This window comes from Xyrauchen texanus, chromosome 15 (genome assembly GCF_025860055.1).
Source record: "Xyrauchen texanus isolate HMW12.3.18 chromosome 15, RBS_HiC_50CHRs, whole genome shotgun sequence".
Lineage (NCBI taxonomy): Eukaryota > Metazoa > Chordata > Actinopteri > Cypriniformes > Catostomidae > Xyrauchen > Xyrauchen texanus.
Window position 1 is genome coordinate 7,536,283 of NC_068290.1, and position 22,501 is coordinate 7,558,783.

Sequence of the window (22,501 nt, forward strand, 5' to 3'; positions counted from 1 at the left end):
TCAATCGACAGCATTTGTGGTATAATATTTATTAGCACAAAAATGTATTTCAACTTTCCCCTCCTTTTCATAAACAAAAGCTAAAATCATGGTTAAAGGTATTTACAAAGGAAGTGAATGCTTATGAATTTGTTACAGAACAACCGACCTCTGTAACGAATGAAGAAGGGAAGTCAAGAAGGCTAGATCCAGGTGCGGTTAGTGGTTTTAATGAAATTATAAATAAATACAAATAACAGGTAGACTAGGGAACAAATCAAACATCCACGATGGGAAACTGAAATTAACAAGAGCAAACATTAACACGGGTGAGGCACCGGGTCAAAACACATACAGGAACAGACATGCCATCTACATTTAACAACCGACTACGAATGGTGAAACAACAGGGTTTAAATACACAAGGATAATGAATAAACGACACACAGGTGAGAACAATGAATGACTGCTGGCATTGATGAGGGCAGGGAATTATGGGAAGTGTAGTTTAGGACAGGTTTGGAGTGGTGGTGGTGTAGTGGTCTAAACCACATAACTGGTAAACTGGTAATCAGTAGGACGCTGGTTCGATCCCCACAACCACCACCATTGTGTCCTTGAGCAAGGCACTTAAATCCAGGTTGCTCCGGGGGATTGTCCCTGTAAGAAGGGCTCTGTAAGTCGCTTTGGATAAAAGCGTCTGCCAAATGCATAAATGTAAATGTAAATGTAAATGTGACAAGTGAGAAACACAGGGCAGACAACAGGGGATTGTGACACATGCCATGTAATGTCAACAATCCCTAAACCCCTAAATCCTAATATTTAAAGAAATTAACAGCTCAAATAATACATGAAAAAATTGGCCCCATTCAGTTCCATTGTAAGTGGCTCATTGTAATCTTGATTTTTTTTTTTTTTTTAAAGAAAAGAAGGGATTTGCTGAATGTTTTTTTATTATTATTTTTTTTTATTTATTTATTTTTTTTTTTTGACAATCAAAATTATACTACAAATTGTCAATTGAGCTTAACTTTTATTGAACCCATAATATTCCTTTAAATTGTATTCAAGCCATACACAGGCAGCCAAAAGTTTGGAATAATGGACAGATTTTACTGTTTCTGAAGCATGGTACTTTTATTCACCAAAGTGGCGTTCAACTGATCACAAAGTATAGTCAGGACATTACTGATGTAAAAAACAGCACCATCACTATTTGAAAAAAGTAATTTTTGATCAAATCTTGACAGAACCCATTTCCAGCAACCATCACTCCAACACCATATCCTTGAGTAATCACGCTAAATTGATAATTTGGTACTAGAAAATCACTTGCCATTATATCAAACACAGTTGAAAGCTTTTTGGTTTGTTAAATGAAGCTTAACATTGTCTTTGTGTTTGTTTTTGAGTTGCCACAGTATGCAATACTGCCCTGCAAAAGCAAAAGACCTTAACTCACTAGAGTGTGAAACTGAGAAAAATGACTTTAAAGTTTCTGTTTTGTCCAGACAAAAGTATTATAGGTAGGACTCCCAAAATTTCACAACTAGTTGCTATACAGAAGAAATGTTTGTATGCAAAAAATATTGAGCTCAAAATTGACCTTTGACCCTTGTTTGGCAGTTAATGTACTCTGCCTTTGTATCATGTGCCAAAAATCAGGAGTCATGCAAAGGCAAAAGGCCGTAACTGACATATAATCAATATTTACTTGCTGTTCACCATACTTACATCCATTATAAGAACACCTAACCAAGGTCTAGTCATCATGGTATTTGTTTTAAATTATATAGAAGACCTTTGGTTGTTCCTATTTAGTGCTATAATGATCAGGATAGTGCGGCAACACTAACACAGTTAAACAGTATAACAGATAAGTTACTTTGCAGTACAGTATATACAGTATGGATAAATACAATACTTATTTTCACAATAAAGATAATTTAATTATAATTGAATACAAAGGTATATGTATTTAAATGCAAGATATAGAGTAATAATTAATTAAACATTGGACCAATACATTAGAGATTAGAGACTGCTCATTCCAAGTTTTTTACTGCGCCCAAATGAAATCTTACTGAAAGCAAATTTTTTGAGATATCAACCTAAAATTTGGAACACAACTTGTCCATAGGTATATATGACAAAGCATTCTTGAAATACAACCATTTAAGTTTGGATAGTGATTTTCATGTCTATGCGGAAAAAAGGGGAGGGGTGACAGTTAAAGGGTTAAACTTTGAAGTTCAAACTGCTCAAGATGCTCAGTCAACGAACTTGACTTGGATTACTACTTTTTAATTCTGAGATAATATAGACAGAGTATACCGAAAAAAGTTGGAATTACTTTTACTATTTAGGTTAGCCTACTTTGTACGGACGTTAGCGATAACCAGCTGTAAAATCTGACGTGAACACCTGCAAGAAGGAAATATGGCTCAAACATGTATGGATTGTTGTGGATACAGCAGATGACGTGCATTGCTATGGATTATATCTTCTATGGATTATATCGGATTGCATGGAAAGGTAGGATGCCTCTGTATTTAATATTTGGTTTTCAGCATCTGATGTGAGGCGAGTGTCAGCGTCAACGTTAGCGCTAATTTACGTGACACCGATTAAATTTAGCAAGCTCCGGGCTGTCACTGACATTGACAGATCTGAACCATCGCCCTATCACATCGCTATCACAGAGTAATAATACAAACAAGCAGTCGGCAGTCTACACTTTATTTCAAAGATGTGTCGTGTGTATGTTACGCGGTTTGGTGACAATAAAAGAGCGGTAATCTTTGACAGTATGACAAAGCCAGAGTACAGTAACATCACAGCGGCACCGTAACATCTCTCTTGATGCCAGGCGAAACAAAGTCAGAACACCTTAAACTCAACTTCAGCGTGCCGGAACAAAGGCTAAGAGCCGTAACAACTGTTACGGCGTTCTGCTGTGGTTTCTCATATGGTTTTGGATGTTACGGTTGTCATAGCCCTTTAATTTCTCGTTAAAACAATCAAATTGACTCACGATATTTATTCACATGATAAAGGAGGTCTTGAATACCCCAAAAATGACATGAACTCATTTTTGACCAAACATGATGTTACGGCGTTTTGCCTTTGTAGGGCAGAATACATTTGCATGTCTTAAGGTCAATATTAGGTCAAAAATGGCAAAAAAGAAACAGCTTTCTCTAGAAACTTGTCAGTCAATCATTGTTTTGAGGAATGAAGGCTATACAATGCTTGAAATTGGCCAAAAACTGAAGATTTCATACAAAAGTGTACATTGCAGTCTCCAAAGACAAAGGACAACTGGCTCTAACAAGGACAGAAAGAGATGTGGAAGGTCAGATATAAAACTAAACAAGAGAATAAGTACATCAGAGTCTCTAGTTTGAGAAATAGACGCTTCACATGTCCTCAGCTGACAGCTTCATTGAATTCTACCCACTCAACACCAGTTTCATGTACAACAGTAAAGAGAAGACTCAGAGGTGCAGGTCTTATGGGAAGAAAAGACACTTTTGAAACAGAAAAAGAAAAAGAAAAGGTTAGAGTGGACAAGGAAACACAGACATTGGACAACAGATAATTGGAAAAGAGTGTTATGGATCTTAACCCCAATGAGATTTTGTGAGACCAGCTAGACTCTAAGTTGTGTGAGAATTGCCCGACAAGACCGCCACATCTATGGTAAGTGCTACAGGAAGTGTGGGATGAAATATCACCTGAGTATCTGGACAAACTGACAGCTAGAATGGCAAGGATCTGTAAAGCTGTCATTGCTGCACGTGTATGATATTTTGATGAGAACTCTTTGAAGTAGTTTAAATTATTATTTAAATTTACACATTAAGTACACCGTTATTGACAAAAATGTACACTCACCTAAAGTATTATTAGGAACACCATACTAATACTGTGTTTGACCCCCTTTCGCCTTCAGAACTGCCTTAATTCTACATGGCATTGATTCAACAAGGTGCTGAAAGCATTCTTTAGAAATGTTGGCCCATATTGATAGGATAGCATCTTGCAGTTGATGGAGATTTGTGGGATGCACATCCAGGGCACGAAGCTCCCGTTCCACCACATCCCAAAGATGCTCTATTGGGTTGAGATCTGGTGACTGTGGGGGCCATTTTAGTACAGTGAACTCATTGTCATGTTCAAGAAACCAATTTGAAATGATTCGAGCTTTGTGACATGGTGCATTATCCTGCTGGAAGTAGCCATCAGAGGATGGGTACATGGTGGCCATAAAGGGATGGACATGTTCAGAAACAATGCTCAGGTAGGCCGTTTGGCACTAACGATGCCCAATTGGCACTAAGGGGCCTAAAGTGTGCCAAGAAAACATCCCCCACACCATTACACCACCACCACCACCAGCCTGCACAGTGGTAACAAGGCATGATGGATCCATGTTCTCATTCTGTTTACGCCAAATTCTTACTCTACCATCTGAATGTCTCAACAGAAATCGAGACTCATCAGACCAGGCAACATTTTTCCAGTCTTCAACTGTCCAATTTTGGTGAGCTCTTGCAAATTGTAGCCTCTTTTTCCTATTTGTAGTGGAGAGGAGTGGTACCCGGTGGGGTCTTCTGCAGTTGTAGCCCATCCGCCTCAAGGTTGTGCGTGCTGTGGCTTCACAAATGCTTTGCTGTATACCTCGGTTGTAACGAGTGGTTATTTCAGGCAAAGTTGCTCTTCTATCAGCTTGAATCAGTCGGCCCATTCTCCTCTGACCTCTAGCATCAACAAGGCATTTTCGCCCACAGGACTGCCGCATACTGGATGTTTTTCCCTTTTCACACCATTCTTTGTAAACCCTAGAAATGGTTGTGCGTGAAAATCCCAGTAACTGAGCAGATTGTGAAATACTCAGACCGGCCCGTCTGGCACCAACAACCATGCCATGCTCAAAATTGCTTAAATCACCTTTCTTTCCCATTCTGACATTCAGTTTGGAGTTCAGGAGATTGTCTTGACCAGGACCACACCCCTAAATGCATTGAAGCAACTGCCATGTGATTGGTTGATTAGATAATTGCATTAATGAGAAATTGAACAGGTGTTCCTAATAATCCTTTAGGTGAGTGTAAATGGTGCATTTGCCTTTCTTTTCCCCAGATTTATTTTTGGCTGCTGAGTTTGTGCACTATGCTGCTGCAATGGCCTCTACCACATCCGTTTGTTGGGACAGATGGGTGAAACAAACTATGCATTTTACTGCAAACTATTAAAAGTCTTTCAGTGTTTGCACATACAAACATTTGAGTAGCTGTCCTCAGGCCAGTTCATTACCAAACCCCTTCTGTCAGCTTTTGAGGTTTATTTTGTAGTTTTACAATGAGGCTGATTTTTCAATCATCTTTTAAAGTGATCATTCAAAGTACTCAAAGCAGACAAACGCAAACATGCCCTATGTTAGCCGCTTTTGAAAGCGCAGGGCTTGAAGGGACACCGTGGCAAGGCTCATCCTAGTATGTTTGATTAGAAAGGCAGTAGATTTACACATGTAATTGCATGATGCTGTAATTCCTTTATGTGAACATCTTTAAGTAAGTGTTTAAAAGCATCATTTGTGAAATGGGGGGTTGGGCCACATGGATGAGCCTGTGTGTGCTAGTGGTTTTTATACTGCGAGACTGCATGAAAAGAACCCTTTTTTCAAGTTATCTGGACTATGTACAGGATACAGGGTTTTGATTGTTTTAATGAAGCAGCTGGCATATTGTGTGTCCTTAATTCCTCCATTGTTTTTGGAATATGTCAGTTCTTTATTCTTTTATCAGGTGCACTGCAGGAGGAAGCACACAATAGCCTTCATTGCAACTCCATTGGCTGCAGCACAAAGGCCTTGTGCAGCCGACAGCTCGCAGGTGAAACCCAGCAATGCGTTGGCTACACTTTGTGCGTGCACTCTAACGACACAGCCGTGATCTCATAATGGCACAGACAGGAAGCCTCCATCTGACCGAAGTGTGGACATTCTTTAAGTTTGACTTTTTGACCCTGCAAACACCTTATTTTGAGGGGTAAAATCATTAGAAATGTTTATAAAGCAGTCCAGAGCACTTCGTAACATTCAGTTCAGTGTAGAAGCTGATTTGACCACACATGCTTGCACAGTCATTTTGTAATAGCATGCTACCATACTTCTCCTTTTACTACTTTCACTACTATTACTGCAGTGTATAGTATGTATACTGTGCACAGAATGACATTTTTTAGTATGCATAAAATACCCAGTTGACCTACTGTACTATAAATGTGGAGTATACACAAAATGTGAATCATACTACACTGGTAGTGCTGTACGTTTCGCGCTGTAGGTTTTAAAGAATTAGCCCATTAGAGTAATTCGTTCAGGAATCAGACTTCAATGGTAGCACTGTATGTTGTGCACCGTACATCCAAAAGCAAGGCGTAACCATGTCTTGCACATTGGGAGGACCAAAACATTTTGGGGTGGGGGGTTGTGGGTGTTGCGGTCACCAACATAATGGGCCTCGGTCCTTTTAAATAGTAAAGGCGATAAAATTTGAATTTTCTGAATAAAGGCTTTAAATGTGTTTAAGTTTTTTAATGCAAACATTTTTTTATATTTTTTGCTTTTAAAGCAAACACTTTGTCTGCGTTACTAGATAAATGCGTGTTTCAGTCATCTTTTCTTTATTTTTTGTGCTGTATCAAACTAATGACGAAAATCATTTGAATTTCTTTTCATCACTGATGTATCTGTAAAATGACATGACATCAGCTGTCTAGCAAAAATAAAAAAATACATAAAATTATTTACTATCCTCAAGTTGTGCCTCATTGTTTAATTTATATTTTTATGTTCCAAGAAAAAGTAACAGCATAAGGGTTTTGAACAACACAAGGGTGAGTAAATGGGTGAGTAAAAGTACATTTTCCATTTTTAGGTGAACTACTACTTTAATTGGTGGCTCATTTTTGGAGCATAGCCCTGACAAGGACATATTCAAAATACTCTTATAAAAAGATGACTCTTAGTGTCAGAGAGCAAGACAAAAGTTGCACTGTCTGCAGTACAGACGAGGAATCCTCTGTTGAAAATTCATGAGCGCATAGAACAAGCGTACAACAAGCTGGAATTTAGGTGATTTGAATCACCTGCCTGACTTGCTGAACATGGTCTTGGATATTCTGGGAGAAGATCAGAATATCATCAAGATAAACAAACACAAAAAAATTTACCATGTCTCTAAGCATGTCAATTCCCTATGGATGTTAAAAGTCGTCTTCCACTCATCCTTCCTTCCTAATTCGGACAAGGATATAAGCATTGCGTAGGTCCAACTTCGTAAAAACGGACACTCCCTGCAAGAGTTCGAAAGCTAAGGACATCAACAGCAAAGGATAGCGATTCTTCGCCATGATGTCATTCAGCCCCTGATAATCTATACAGGGTCTAAGTGAGCCATCCTTTTTCTCCACGAAGAAGAACCCCAACCCTGCCGGTGACAAAGAAGGGTGGATGAGACCGGCTGTCAGAGAATCATTGATATACCTGTTCATCGCCTCCCTCTCGGGAGCCAAGAGCGAATACAGCCGTCCCCGAGGAGGCGAGGTGCCAGGAAGCAAATCAATCGCACAGTCGTACGAGAGATGAGTAGGAAGGGTCGCAGCACGGGACTGGCTGAACACCGCCCTAAATCATGGTATGTCTACGGTACTCCGTATAAATTCTGCAACACAACACAAGACCGGGGAGGGGAGACATCAGAATTAAGACAGTGTGACAAACAGTAAGGACCAAGAAAATGTGTGGGTTGTGCGTTACCAACCAAGGATACCACAACACTACTTGTGTCGATGGAGATTGGGTGATGGCGGTGATACGTTCAGCCAACTGGACCATAGAAATCAAGTCGATGTCCATGTAGTTCCTTCGGCTCCAGAATCCACCAGGGCTGAGACCGTGTGACAGGTAGATCCATACTGCAGCTGGGCCGGCAGAAGTTTACGAAGTCCAGGGGCTTTGTACAAAGGTGTTTCACTCGCCAGTAACACCCTTCCTACTGACAAGTGGTGTCTTTTACTGGACAAGAAGTGGAGAAGTGGCCAGACCGAGCACAATGAAAGCCTAGTCCATTAATGAGGTGTCGCTGCTTTTTCTTATGTGAAATCTGGGTTCTCTCGACTTGCGTAGGCTCAGTCTCTGGGCATGATTCTGGTGACCTGGTCGAAGTAGTGGAGCGGAGGGAATGGCCAGCCGCCAAAAGAGGTGGAGAGTGGCGTCGATGGTGGCTACAGCGTAGGGCCAGGCATTGGTTGACACGGATAGGCATGGGGCAGATCCAAATGAAAGATTTTTTTAACTTTATGCTATTCCTGCAACATCTTAATGACAATTAGAAGGACTGCAGCTGAACAGCAACAAGGATATTAATTATTGGGGGGGCAAACTGGCCATATCTGATTATTGGAGGGGACTTGTCCTCCTCAATGTACAGGAAAGTTCGAAAGAACTGGCTCATAAGAGTCATTATTTCTGGAATCGGACTACACTTGTTGTGTTGTATGTTGGGCACTGTAGAATTGAACGAATTGGCTCATGAGAGTCATTTGTCAGGAATCAGATGACACTTGTTGCTCTGAATGTTGTGCACTGTAAAACTGAAAGAACCGGCACATAAGAGTCATTCATTTGGTAATCAGACTACATTGGTCGCACTATATTTTGCACACTATAGATTAGAAAGAACCTTCTCATAAGAGACATTAGTTTGGGAATCAGACAACACTGGTCACGCTGTATGTTGCCCATAGTATATTCTAAAGACCCGGCTCATAAGAGTCATTTGATCGAGAATCATACTACACTGGTCACACTGTATGTTGTCCGCTGTAGAATTGAAAGAACCGGCTTATAAGAGTCATTCGTTTGTGAATCAGACAATACTGGTAGCGCTATATATTGCACACTGTATATTCAAAAGAACCGGATTAGAGGTTTGCATTCCTGTGGAACACACGCAGGACCCGTGGGACCCGATTCGATTTCTTGCGGCGCGCAAACAAATTTCCGAGTTTGAGTGTGCGAGTGTGGATGGTACTTCCATGAGATGTGGACGGGAGCGGGCAGTCAGATAATAGCCTGAAAAATCTGATGTGTTTATTTTAGTAATTAATTAATAAAGAAAAAAAAGATAATTGTTTTGTTTTTTGCGTAAAATAAATGTGCACACAGCTTATTGTGCATTAAATGATCTAATATTAAGAGCAGGCAGGTAGTCAACGGGGCTTTAGAAGAATGGCAGAGCAAAGCACACATTGTGTCATCAAAAGATTTGAAACGTGGACAAGAAAATGGTCAATATAGTGTTAAGAACCTAACTTCAGACAAGTCAAATTGTCATCACTTCCACATGTCATCTGATAACAGCAATAATAGAAAGATAAAAGGTTCTTTGTGTACACTTGTTGTGTATTTGTATGGCTTCTCCTCAATGTGGAAAATGAATGCGGGAACGGGAGTGGTCAGGGAGAAAATCACTGTGGGGAAAGAGCGGTTGAACATGAAGAAAAATTCAGCTGGAGTGTTTGGGTGCAGGATAGAAATTTGCGGGAGTGGGATGGAAAAAAACAGTCCTACATTGACCTCTAAACCGGATCATAAGAGTCAATTGTTTGAGAATCGGACTACACTGGTCACGCTGTATGTTGTCCGCTGTAGAATTGAAAGAACCGGCTCATAAGAGTCATTCGGTCACACTTTGTAAATTGCACTGTAGATTCCTAAAAGGGGCAGCCCTGCTACTGAAAAGCACAGCTGGAAACACTGTCAAAGTATTTAAGGATGCCGTTCCATCCGCATTAGTGTAAAAATGCATGTTCAGGGACCGTTCTTATTTAGAACCGGTATTTCATTCCCAAACCTGTGTGTAAACCATTAAATGCACACTGTAATATTTTTTTATTGTAATTTTGCAATATATGTATGAAATCATGACCACTTACATTAAAGTGAAGAATCCAGTCATATCAGAAACTATATAAAAGCTGTTTTAGTCTACACGGAGAGGTTCTGCACATGGGGGCTGCCATATTAGAATCACATGACTAGCCAAATACTACTCGCTTAAACAGCTTACTGAAGCTGCAGCTCATTGGCCATCCTGTAACACAGCAGCAGTTTTGGTCCCCTGCATACAGAACATAAAAGTTCTGCCTCCTTTTTTTGTGTAAGTAATGAGTTCTTCATGAAATTTGCAGCAGTACTCAGCGAGAAGAGGTGACCTGCGCTGTTGCAGGTGACAGTAGTGATCTGCGCTGATGGCGATGGCAGTTTTGTTATTTTAATTAGGAGATAAGGAATAAGAGAGCCTCTCCAGGCAGTGTGTGGTGTGTGACAGGATGTCGCTGATGAAGAGGGCACGTCTGAAGAGTGTGTCTCCTCGCTAAAGATTTGCATGTTGATAAGCGGCTCTTTCAGGCAGCAGCAGCACATTTATAACACACACGGAAGCTCACACAGTCAGTGTCTGTATTAGCAAGCTATTTTATTCTCTATCTTGCTTATTATCTCTATATCTGATATGATTGTATCACATCATATCTAAAATTTTTGGTGCCCTTAAAACCTCTATTTACAGTGAATGAGCAATTTCATACAGTGAGATTTCAAAGATTATTCTTTGATATCACTGTTAAAGAAATGGTTCAAAAAGATAAATTGTGCCATCATTTATGTATCCTAACATCTTTCCAAATCTGTATGAACTATGAACTGTGTTTTCAGTGCACATTGAGTTACATTGAATGGGGCTTATAATGCAAAAGCACTATAAAAGTGGCATATGAAAGTGGTCCATATGACTCAAGTGCTATATTCCAAGTCATCTGAAGTCATACTTCAGACCGACCAAACAGACCAAAATTTAAGTCCTAATTTACTGGAAAGTTTGACATTCATCCTAGCCCTCCTTGGCTAGTTCAAGTAGCGCTCAAAACATTCTTCTGAACCAGAACATCCAAATTATCAGAAAGATCTCAAAAGAACGGTTTGTTCAGATATTGGACATTGAGCTTGGGTGGATGACAATCCTTTTTATATCTTTGAACTGAGCACCTTATTTCCCCAAAGTAAAGGAATGCTTCACCCCAAAATGTTTATTCTTTCATAATTTATTATTATATTTTTGGGTCTTTTTTAAGCTTTAAAGTGAGTCACTATAAACTGCCATTGTATTGACAAGACGGCCCACGATATTCATTCAAACATCTCCTTTCCGCATAATAAAGTACGTTTTGGTTTTGAACAATATTACAGTGAGTAAATGACGACAGAATTTTCATTTTTAAAGAATAGCATTCCCTATTGTCTCTCTTCCTACTTCTCCTTGGAAAACAGCTGGTCTGAAATTAGCTTGTCTTGTTTTCTGAAGCTCCGTCAGTGTGTTTGCACATCTCTGGTAGCTAAAAGAGAGCTTTAATTAATTGTCCAGCTTCCCTTCTGAAACAATGTCCCAATTCTGCCACTTAGCACCGGCATATCATCGTTTGTTGTTATCTCGGAAGCCAGATTTTTTGTAAATAGTCATATTAAAAACTTTAATCTCTTGAATGGGAAATGAAGTACGGCTGCAATCCTGCTGTGTGTGATGATAAATGCTATCTGAGCTTAAACCCTTCCTCTGACTTCCCTCCCCCTTCCTCCTTTTCTTCACCACTGTCCCTTCTGTTTTCTGAAATGAGTGAATTGAAAATTCCCATGTGGAGTGTTTGATCTAAACTCCAGCTGTTAGATGTAGAGTAGACCTTACAGATATACTCACTGAGCACTTTATTAGGAAAACTATGGTCCTAATAAAGTGCCCGACGTGGTCTTCTGCTGTTGTAGCCCATCCGCCTCAAGGTTCGACGTGTTGTCGATTCTGAGATGCTATTCTGCTCACTACAATTGTACAGAGGGGTTATCTGAGTCACAGTAACCTTTCTGTCAGCTCGAAACAATCTGGTCAATCTGCGTTGACCTCTCTCTTCAACAAGGCATTTCTGGCCACAGAACTGCCGCTCACTGGATGTTTTTTGTTTTTGGCAGCATTCTGAGTAAACTCTAGAGACTGTTGTGCTTGAAACTTTCAGGAGATCAGCAGTTACTGAAATACTCAAACCAGCCCGTCTGGCACCAACAATCATGCAACTGAAGCTCCTGACCTGTATCTGTGTGATTTTATTTATGAATATGTAGGTGTAGAGGTGTTTCTAATAAAGTGCTCAGTGAGTCTAGATACTTTCCCTTTAGGAGTAACACGATTACTTGACTACATCAAGTAATCATGAATAATGCTCTTTTAACAAATATTTTTGTAAATAAACACTTTGCACTGTTACAGTGGTGAAACCAACAGTTAAACCAACAGTTATCAAAAATTATTAAATGGATTGTTTTAACTTCACATTCAGAGCCGTGGTAAAACAACGGACACACCTGTAATCACTCATCAATTGAATCCTATATTAATGCGGCAAGCCTATATTTTTTACAATACTGAAATCTATTGCATTTCAATTGTGCTGCATCCAGGCCACTAGGTGTCACTGTAAGTCTAAGATAGCATAAAAAAAAAACTTACTGAGTGCACCTTTAAGGCCAAAGTATACTTTGGTTTTCCACGTGCGCATGACAAAATTTTCATCATCACCACAGCACACGCGTATTTTCCGTGTGCAGTCTTGTTTTTCTAGACTCGCGGACAGTCATTGCCATGTGCACCTGCTCTCAACTCTGCTAAAAGAATATCACAAAGCAGTCATAGTGTGCATGCCTGGAATGCATCCGTATGGGCTCGCAGTCAAAAAAAGAGTATACTTTTAAATGCTCGACCGTGCACAAGATGAAATGGCATGTGGAAACTTGAACTACACCTTTAGGCTAATAAACAGTATTATTTGAAGGAATTGTGGTTATATTATTATTATTAATAAAATCATTATTTATTGAACATTTGTGTCTTTTATCATATTGCTATTGCCACCGTTCTATAAGTCACTCAAACATAAAATATATTATTATTATTATTACCATTAATTGAATAGGCCCAACAATATGCAAAATTATGATAATGATAGACTAAATAGAATTTTTTATTTTTTTTTGGATACCTGCGATCCATTGTTTTGCATTTTTAACCCGGCAGTTGAAAAACACTGCATTGAATGAAAAAAGAAGATAATAAAAAATGCTAAATGTTTTTGTTCTCTCTCACACAGGTGGACAACTGTGGTGTACCACAACCAAGAACATGATGGAAGGCGAGGAGCTAGTGGCGTTCGCAGTGGACTTTGACTCTCGATTGCAGGCATTCAATCACATGACTCTTGGCGAGGGCATGTACCCAGCACGCCTTCTGGATACCATCCAACTTCTGCCCCAGCAAGCTGCAATGGCCTCCATATTACCCACTGCTATAGTCAACAGTAAGCCCCATTTCCACTTTAACCCAATAACTGGGCAAAGGTATCACAGACATGTATGCAGCATACCAAGTCTAATAAATGTCAACATTCAATACTTTCACAATGAAGCTGTACGGTTTAGCCGCATATGAGCTCTCACCTGTTCCTGGGGCTGTAATGTGGAGCACTCCAACCAATTGTTTGAGCCAGTTCCGAACATATTACACATAAACCTACAACACTAAAAATAGAATATGCATGTTACTTCGCAGATTAACCTCTGCTGGAGGGAAACAATGAGCTGCCCTTTAGTTTAAGGGTACAGTAAACATTCCTGGACTCTGACCAGACTTGTAATTGCAAAATTTAAGCCATTTGCAAATACTTTGTTGACTTCATAAGCACGGTCTAGAGTTCAGCTTGACACGGAGGATGCTGCTAGCAGATGGTACAGCATTTTCATTTGCCCTTGAGGAAAGGGCATAAACCTGAAATCATCTCTGTTGCCATGCAACTTCAGAACAAACACAGAATGTATTTAAAGGGATAGTTTAACCAAAAAAAAAAACATTTGGCATTTACTCATCTTCAGGTTGTTACAAGCCCGTATGACTTTCTTTCGTCCTTGAAACACAAAATGAGATGTCTTTTTTTATGCAATGTAAGTGATTGATGACTGGGGCCAACATCTTCAACATCAAAATTTTTTGTGAATAATTTGGCACCAAAGATTAAATTAAATATGGTGTCTAACCTCACTAAGGTCTTCTCTGCCTCTTAAAATAGGATAGGAGAATGTATTTTAATATCAACTTGTTTTTCTCTGTCTTTCAGAGGACATTTTCCCCTGTAAAGCATGTGGTATATGGTACAGAAGTGAGAGAAACCTTCAGGCCCATCTGATGTATTACTGCAGTGGGCGGCAGAGGGAACACGATAACGTCCCTGAAGAGACCGACGCTAGTGCTCACCAAACTCCCGGTATCTGCCCTTTCCCACAGTGCAACAAGAGCTTCAGCAACCCTCGTGCTCTCGAAATGCACCTGAGTTCACACAGCGGTGAGTATAGACAATGCTGGTATCATACATTTTGACAGTTTAAAAAAAGGTTCTCTCTCACACACAGTGTACATTAAGCGTTTCATAGAAATGAGTAAATGTTTAAAAAGGATGGATCAACTAAAATGTTTATTCTGTCATAATTTACTCACCGTCATGTCCTTCTAAACCCATATGACTTTCTTCTGTGTTACACCAAAGGAGAATACATTCAATGAGAGTGGATAAGGATCAAGGGTTGTCAAGCTCCAGAAATGACAAAAAAGCACTATGAAAGCGTGATAAGATGCCCACATGACTTCTGGACTATATTTCATGTCTTTTGAAGACATATGATAGCCTTTTGTGAGGAACAGAAATTTAAGTCGTTACTCACTGGAAATCTTACTTGACAGCCATGGTCACCATTTACTGTCATTGTATGGAAAATAGAAGTTTGATCTTAACTTGATGGTTAAGGTGACATGTCACCAGGTGTCCCATTGTCTTCTTGAAATTTACAAATCTAGTAATCATAGAAATCAGATCCCAGTTTATTGTGCATTGCAATACAATGCAGTATCACTGAAAACAGATCCACAAATAGATAGATAGCTAGACACAACACAATTCTGCAGTGATTGTTGCTTAGGAGTACAGTTCAAGATTAACAAAACAGCCTTTTATCTGTCTCACAGGTGTCAAAATGGAGGAGTCTCTTCCCCCTGGCACCAGCTTGAAATGCACAATCTGTAACTTCACAGCAGATTCACTCCTTACATTCCAGCACCACATTCTCTCACACCTATCACAGGCAGCCTTCAGATGCAATCACTGCCACATCAGCTTTCAGAACCACAGGGAGCTGCTTCAGCATCAAGACTTACACAGCCACTCTGGAAAAATCCACCGGGAGAGCGACAGTGAGAACTCCCCAAGAGCAGGAGAGGATGCTCTGCACGCAGCACGAGCTGAACTGTCAGCCAGAAAGGACATGGTCATGCAAAGTCCTAAGAGCACACCCAACAAGGCCAACAGTCCCGATGGAGAGCTTGAACGACCTGAGAAAAAATCTGCTCTTGGACTGCAGAAGGGGGAAAGTCACCCAGGCAGCAAGACTAGTTTCTCGTACACCAGAATCAAATCAGAACCCTCGAGTCCACGTTTAGCCTCCTCTCCTGTCCAGCATAATATGGGCCCAACTTTTCCCATGGGTCCATTCTTATCACAGTTTGCATTCTCGCAGGACATTTCGGTGGTACCACAAGCATCTGAGATCTTAGCAAAAATGTCAGAGCTGGTGCATCGTAGGCTACGCCATGGAGGAAACAGCTACCCACCTGTTATCTACAGTCCTCTAATGCCCAAAGGGGCGACTTGTTTTGAATGCAACATCACCTTCAATAATCTGGATAACTACTTGGTTCACAAGAAGCACTATTGTACCAGTCGCTGGCAGCATATGGCAAAGTCCCCAGATTTCTCGAGTGTCCCAGACAAGGTTTCTGATGCCATAAGTCCCAACAGTGGCCACAGTTCAGTCGGAATGCTCCCAGGATGCCTCCCATCTGAAACCGACAGTCAACTCGTAACAACAGCATGCTTGAATTCGTCTGTGTTGGATATTATGAATGCAGGTGGGAAATTGCCGGACAAAGACCTTACTGGGCAGGCAAAGAAGGTTACCACACCAACTGGTGTTGAGGACAGGCTCGGAGGAAAACAGCCAGAGGTGAAGAGTCCCAGCACGGCTTTGGTGGATGGTGACAATGACCCAAACAAAACAACCTGTCAAGCATGCAACATCACCTTTAGTCGGCATGAAACGTACATGGTGCACAAGCAATACTACTGCGCCACTCGCCATGACCCACCCATGAAACGCATGTCTACTAAGGTACCTGCCATTCAGCGGACGATGAGAACACGCAAGCGGAGGAAGATGTACGAGATGTGTCTTCCTGACCAAGATCAAAGGCAGGCCATAGGTGCACAAACCGGCTTCTTGGGTATGTCTACTATAGGAAACTCTTGTACGTCCCAGGAGACTGTGGAAATTCTGGCCGACCGCTTCCATCCTCGATGTGATATCTTTCCAGGCCTCATCCCGAAACATTTAGATGCTTCTCTTGCAGTCTCCAAACCCATCCTTGCCCCCAAAAGTAATACCATTGCAGACCCACAGGAACTAGATGCACCAATAGATCTCAGCAAAAAGTGCTCGCCTCTCCACGACAAGTCATGCAACTCCCCCAAAAGACTCTTGGACTATCACGAATGTACCGTGTGTAAGATCAGTTTTAACAAAGTGGAGAATTACCTAGCCCACAAGCAGAACTTTTGCCCAATCACAACTGCTCAGCACAGAGAGATTGGCACACTAGAGCAGCCGATGTTCCCGAGCATTAAAAGTGAAGGCAATAATTCCGACAACATCTTTGACAAGAGTTCTGTGAAATGCGAGAAAAATAGTGGCAACAAGCTGATGCAAAATGGAGGCCTGTTCCCGCCACACCTTGGTCCAGCAGGAACAGATCTGAAAGCTTTCAATGAAGCACAGCTCATGACCTCAAAAGATGAGAACAAGAACATGTTTTTGCCACACTGTCTCTATCCTGGAGCAATAAAGAAGGTTAAAGGTACCGAGCAAATATCACCGTATTTCGGGATAAAGAGCAGCGACTACATGGCAGGGAGTCTTATTATGCAGGGCGAGGCAGCCGAGCAGGAGCAAAGTAGCAATGGCGCAGGTGAGCCAGGCATGGAACAACCCACAGCCAATGGCTGTCCTCATCCCGGCAAGGAGCCACTCCCCCTGCTACCCAAAAACAGGGGCATGGTGATCATCAATGGTGGACATAAAGAGGAGCGCCAGACACCAGCGACACCCCAGCAAGAGAATCAACCTCACAACACCACATCACCAGATGAGCAAACTTCCCCAACGTGGGCCACCGAGAACCCTCCTGACCCTAATGAGAATGTATCACCTACTTCTAAATCACCCATGGAGGAATCCGCACCTGTCAGCAAAGGCATAAATGGGTCAGCACAGCCTGCAGGCACTGGCAAGTACTGCCGCCTTTGTGACATCCAATTCAATAACTTGTCAAACTTTATTACGCACAAGAAGTTTTACTGCTCGTCACATGCTGCTGAGCATGTGAAATGAAATGACGCTTGTCTCCCCTCATTCCTTTCTTCTTTTTTTGGGTACACGGTTGTGTCATTAGTGCATTGTGCAGTTTTATATGCTGCTTGTGGACAATCAAGAGAAGCTACTTTTTTCATTATTTGACTAAGACTTAATGCAAAATGATGAAGAAAAAAAATCAAGTGTAATATTGGTGCCACTTTCACATTTAATTTATTTTACAATCAGTATTAATAGGAGTAGTGTTCTTAATTTAAATTCAAATAAAGTTTATATCAGAGTTGTTTGTAATGTTAATGTATAGTCATTCTTGTGTAGCAGACTTATTGTTTACATTGTATGTTAGGTTCAAGGAGACAATAGGCACAAAACTGAAATGCGTTTTAGACCCAACAATAGCTACTGGAGCACTTGTGTAGTCTTATTTGCTGGTACAGTTTTTTTTGTATGTGCCAACATATCACTTGCAGTTTGATACTCTTGACTTCAGCCTTAAAACTGTTCGAAGGGATAACCAGGCACAAAACTGCAGCTCATATTTTGGCATATACACATGACTTTGCATTTATATGTTGCTGTTTGTCTCAGTGTCTTTTCTTTGAATTCAGACGTGGATGTTTAAATGAGGATGGCAGCATTCTTGTATAGTACTTGTATTTCTGATTGCTGATACACCTTGTTCTCCATTTTTTTTTTTATTTGCTCTCAGCGCAATACTTTGTATAAAAAAATGGGGGCGGTTCAGGAACATTATGGAGAGTAGCATTATAAAGGGGGCATCCATTTCTCACCCATAACAACAAAAACAATTTAATTGTACAAAAGGCAGGTTTATTGATTGTGAGAATTGATGGGTGGGGTGGGACGTGGGAACGCTGTAAAAATTATCATTCCAATGTCCTTATGTAAGAAAACTATTTCTTAAAATGTTGTTGCTATGCATGTATATGAATGGAATAAAATTCCAGATCTGTTGGAAATTTTTATTTTGATGTGGTGTCAATTAAACTCCAATCCTCAGGATAAATAAACACTTTTTATTGTCTTCTTTTTGGGTGAATATGGAAAACAATAACATTCACGTTACACCCCAAAAATCAAGAAAATATATACAGTGAGGAAAATAAGTATTTGAACACCCTGCTATTTTGCAAGTTCTCCCACTTAGAAATCATGGAGGGGTCTGAAATTGTCATCGTAGGTGCATGTCCACTGTGAGAGACATAATCTAAAAAAAAAAATCCAGAAATCACAATGTATGATTTTTAAACTATTTATTTGTATGATACAGCTGCAAATAAGTATTTGAACACCTGTCTATCAGCTAGAATTCTGACCCTCAAAGACCTGTTAGTCTGCCTTTAAAATGTCCACCTCCACTCCATTTATTATCCTAAATTAGATGCACCCGTTTGAGTTCGTTAGCTGCATAAAGACACCTGTCCACCCCATACAATCAGTAAGAATCCAACTACTAACATGGCCAAGACCAAAGAGCTGTCCAAAGACACTAGAGACAAAATTGTACACCTCCACAAGGCTGGAAAGGGCTACGGGGAAATTGCCAAGCAGCTTGGTGAAAAAAGGTCCACTGTTGGAGCAATCATTAGAAAATGGAAGAAGCTAAACATGACTGTCAATCTCCCTCGGACTGGGGCTCCATGCAAGATCTCACCTCGTGGGGTCTCAATGATCCTAAGAAAGGTGAGAAATCAGCCCAGAACTACACGGGAGGAGCTGGTCAATGACCTGAAAAGAGCTGGGACCACCGTTTCCAAGGTTACTGTTGGTAATACACTAAGACGTCATGGTTTGAAATCATGCATGGCACGGAAGGTTCCCCTGCTTAAACCAGCACATGTCAAGGCCCGTCTTAAGTTTGCCAGTGACCATTTGGATGATCCAGAGGAGTCATGGGAGAAAGTCATGAGGTCAGATGAGACCAAAATTGAACTTTTTGGTCATAATTCCACTAACCGTGTTTGGAGGTAGAAGAATGATGAGTACCATCCCAAGAACACCATCCCTACTGTGAAGCATGGGGGTGGTAGCATCATGGTTTGGGGGTGTTTTTCTGCACATGGGACAGGGTGACTGCACTGTATTAAGGAGAGGATGACCGGGGCCATGTATTGCGAGATTTTGGGGAACAACCTCCTTCCCTCAGTTAGAGCATTGAAGATGGGTCGAGGCTGGGTCTTCCAACATGACAATGACCCGAAGCACACAGCCAGGATAACCAAGGAGTGGCTCTGTAAGAAGCATATCAAGGTTCTGGTGTGGCCTAGCCAGTCTCCAGACCTAAACCCAATAGAGAATCTTTGGAGGGAGCTCAAACTCCGTGTTTCTCAGCGACAGCCCAGAAACCTGACTGATCTAGAGAAGATCTGTGTGGAGGAGTGGGCCAAAATCCCTCCTGCAGTGTGTGCAAACCTGGTGAAAAACTACAGGAAACGTTTGACCTCTGTAATTGCAAACAAAGGCTACTGTACCAAATATTAACATTGATTTTCTCAGGTGTTCAAATACTTATTTGCAGCTGTATCATACAAATAAATAGTTAAAAAATCATACATTGTGATTTCTGGATTTTGTTTTTTAGATTATGTCTCTCACAGTGGACATGCACCTACGATGACAATTTCAGACCCCTCCATGATTTCTAAGTGGGAGAACTTGCAAAATAGCAGGGTGTTCAAATACTTATTTTCCTCACTGTATATTACATTTTACACACATTTTAGGACCTATTTGTTTTCCAATAAAAAGTTAATTACAACAGGTACCAATGTGATGTATAAATACTACACAATTTAAATAATATATAATTATTTTCCATATTCTAGTAATAAGAATTAAGGGTGAAATGTGCTTAACCCTACAAAACAGTGTATATCAAATATGATACACAATGTTTGATGGCTCCAACCTATGGTATGTACTTTTCACATGTTTATGGCACCATCGAGTGGTTATTTGTGAAAAAAGTGGTTTAAATGTTTATAGCGATCTATTTAAAATGACGGCGGACTTGCGGGAAAAGTGACTCTTATGTTGGGATAAATGCCAGCTTATTTTAATAAAGTAAAAGTGACAATAATGATTATATTGTTACTGATATTTTAAAATGAGCATTTGCTGAATATAAGCAAATTGTGCTTGGTTAAAATGTTGTATATTATTTTATTGAAGAAACAAAAAACCTTTGATATCCAACAGGTTTTTGAGATAAATATCCCAATTAAATTACATTCATGCCCACCACAAACATATAAAAAATTAGAGCTTTGACCATACTGACATGTACTTTTCATAGATGTTATTTATAGTGTGAACTAATATGTCTGTGTATTTCATATATGCAGCCTGCTCTGTCATTATAATGATCTCATTATTTAACATTACAAGCTATTATGTAGTCATCGACCCAGCAAAGAAAGTTTTACAATTTCCCTTTTTTAAATATAAAATATTCAATATAGTGTTTGGTGCATAAAATACATATGCTAAAAAAAAAGAAATTGAAAAAATTATATTTTATTCATATTGTATTTGATGTTCTGAATTGAATTGATACATTTCAGTCCATATTTATAGATCAATGAGAGGAAGTTGTCATGGCCAAACTCTGAAAAATGTGTTATCCGAAAAGCCCTGGGAGTCCACTGTTAATACCCCAAGATTACCCCAGTAGCATTTATGGGCTAAGAAAAAAATAAATAACAAATATCCTAAACAGAAATTACATTGCTGAGCCTCAGGAGGATAATGACCCCGGCAACCGCCAGGCACGTCTCCGCATCCGTGCAAACAGAAACTGTAAAGTGGTAAAAAAAGCAGCTCTTTCTGCAGGAAATAAACATCCTCAGCATCATGTCAGATGAAAGTGAGCTGGAAGCTGAGCTGGAGAGAAAGAAACAGCGTCTGACTCAGATCAGGGGAGAAGAAGAGAAAAGAGGAGGAGCGCAAGACAAAAGGGGCAGAGCTGAAGAATGTGGCCGCTCCACTGCAGAATGATTCAAATCTGGAGAAGTAGCGCCGAAAGGCCAAGGCTCTGTTACAGAACATGGGCATCACACCTGACATACAGTACCTGTGGTTCCTGCACCAATGTCTTCCACAGCCAAATCTATAGGCACCCAAGACTCAGGAGATGTGCCAAGACCAAGACGTGGTCCGCTGAAGTTGTCCATGGAGAAGATGGCCCATGTGGACTTCCCACACAAAGAGGTAGTGTCTTATAGAGGTCGACCGATATATCGGTTTTGGCGATTAATCGGCACCGATAACGATTTCTGGAACTATCGGTTATTGGCAAAATCCACACTGATAATTTCCGCCATTGTGTCTGGTGCTGGAGTGGCTGGGAATGGTGCACTGTCAGTATACATTATAAGAGCTGCCTCTAGAGGCGAAATAAAAACTATCACTGATGCCTCCTGGTGGTTGTTTTGACACTATATATATATATATATATATATATATATATATATATATATATATATATATATATTATTATTATTATTATAATTATTATTATTTGGGTGTGTTTACACCCAAGAAGATTGGCTACAAATGTGATCAACATACATATTATTTTTTCCTCAAGAGAGAGTTTTTTAACATTTTAGCATTGTAGCATTTACATTTAATGTGTGTTATTTTGCATTTTGTGCATGTGTAATGTATATAACTTCCAGCGTGACTTGTAATATGTAATAACCACTTAAAATATCTTATGGATGTTTATAAGAAGACATTGCGTTTGTCACTTTACTTAGAGCAAATTATATATATTACAAATAAATACATTATAACTTCTGCAGATAAAGGATGTTGCTTGTGTTATAATGCATTATACTCTAAGGCAAGGGTTTTCAA

General features: G+C 40.2%; 2 protein-coding genes across 2 annotated transcripts in view; one reads left to right on the forward strand and one right to left on the reverse strand.

Annotated features, from left to right (window-relative positions):
* The window catches only part of LOC127656497 (zinc finger protein ZFPM2-like), a 207,344-nt gene extending 188,990 nt beyond the window's left edge, over positions 1 to 18,354 (forward strand). Inside the window, exons 6-8 of the mRNA XM_052144871.1 lie at positions 13,243 to 13,449; positions 14,263 to 14,487; positions 15,165 to 18,354. Coding sequence (XP_052000831.1) covers positions 13,243 to 13,449; positions 14,263 to 14,487; positions 15,165 to 17,638 — 2,906 coding nt within the window. The 3' untranslated portion in view covers positions 17,639 to 18,354. The remainder of the gene's footprint in view (positions 1 to 13,242; positions 13,450 to 14,262; positions 14,488 to 15,164) is intronic.
* The window catches only part of upk1a (uroplakin 1a), a 702,734-nt gene that overhangs the window by 555,477 nt on the left and 124,756 nt on the right, over positions 1 to 22,501 (reverse strand). The window lies entirely within an intron of this gene.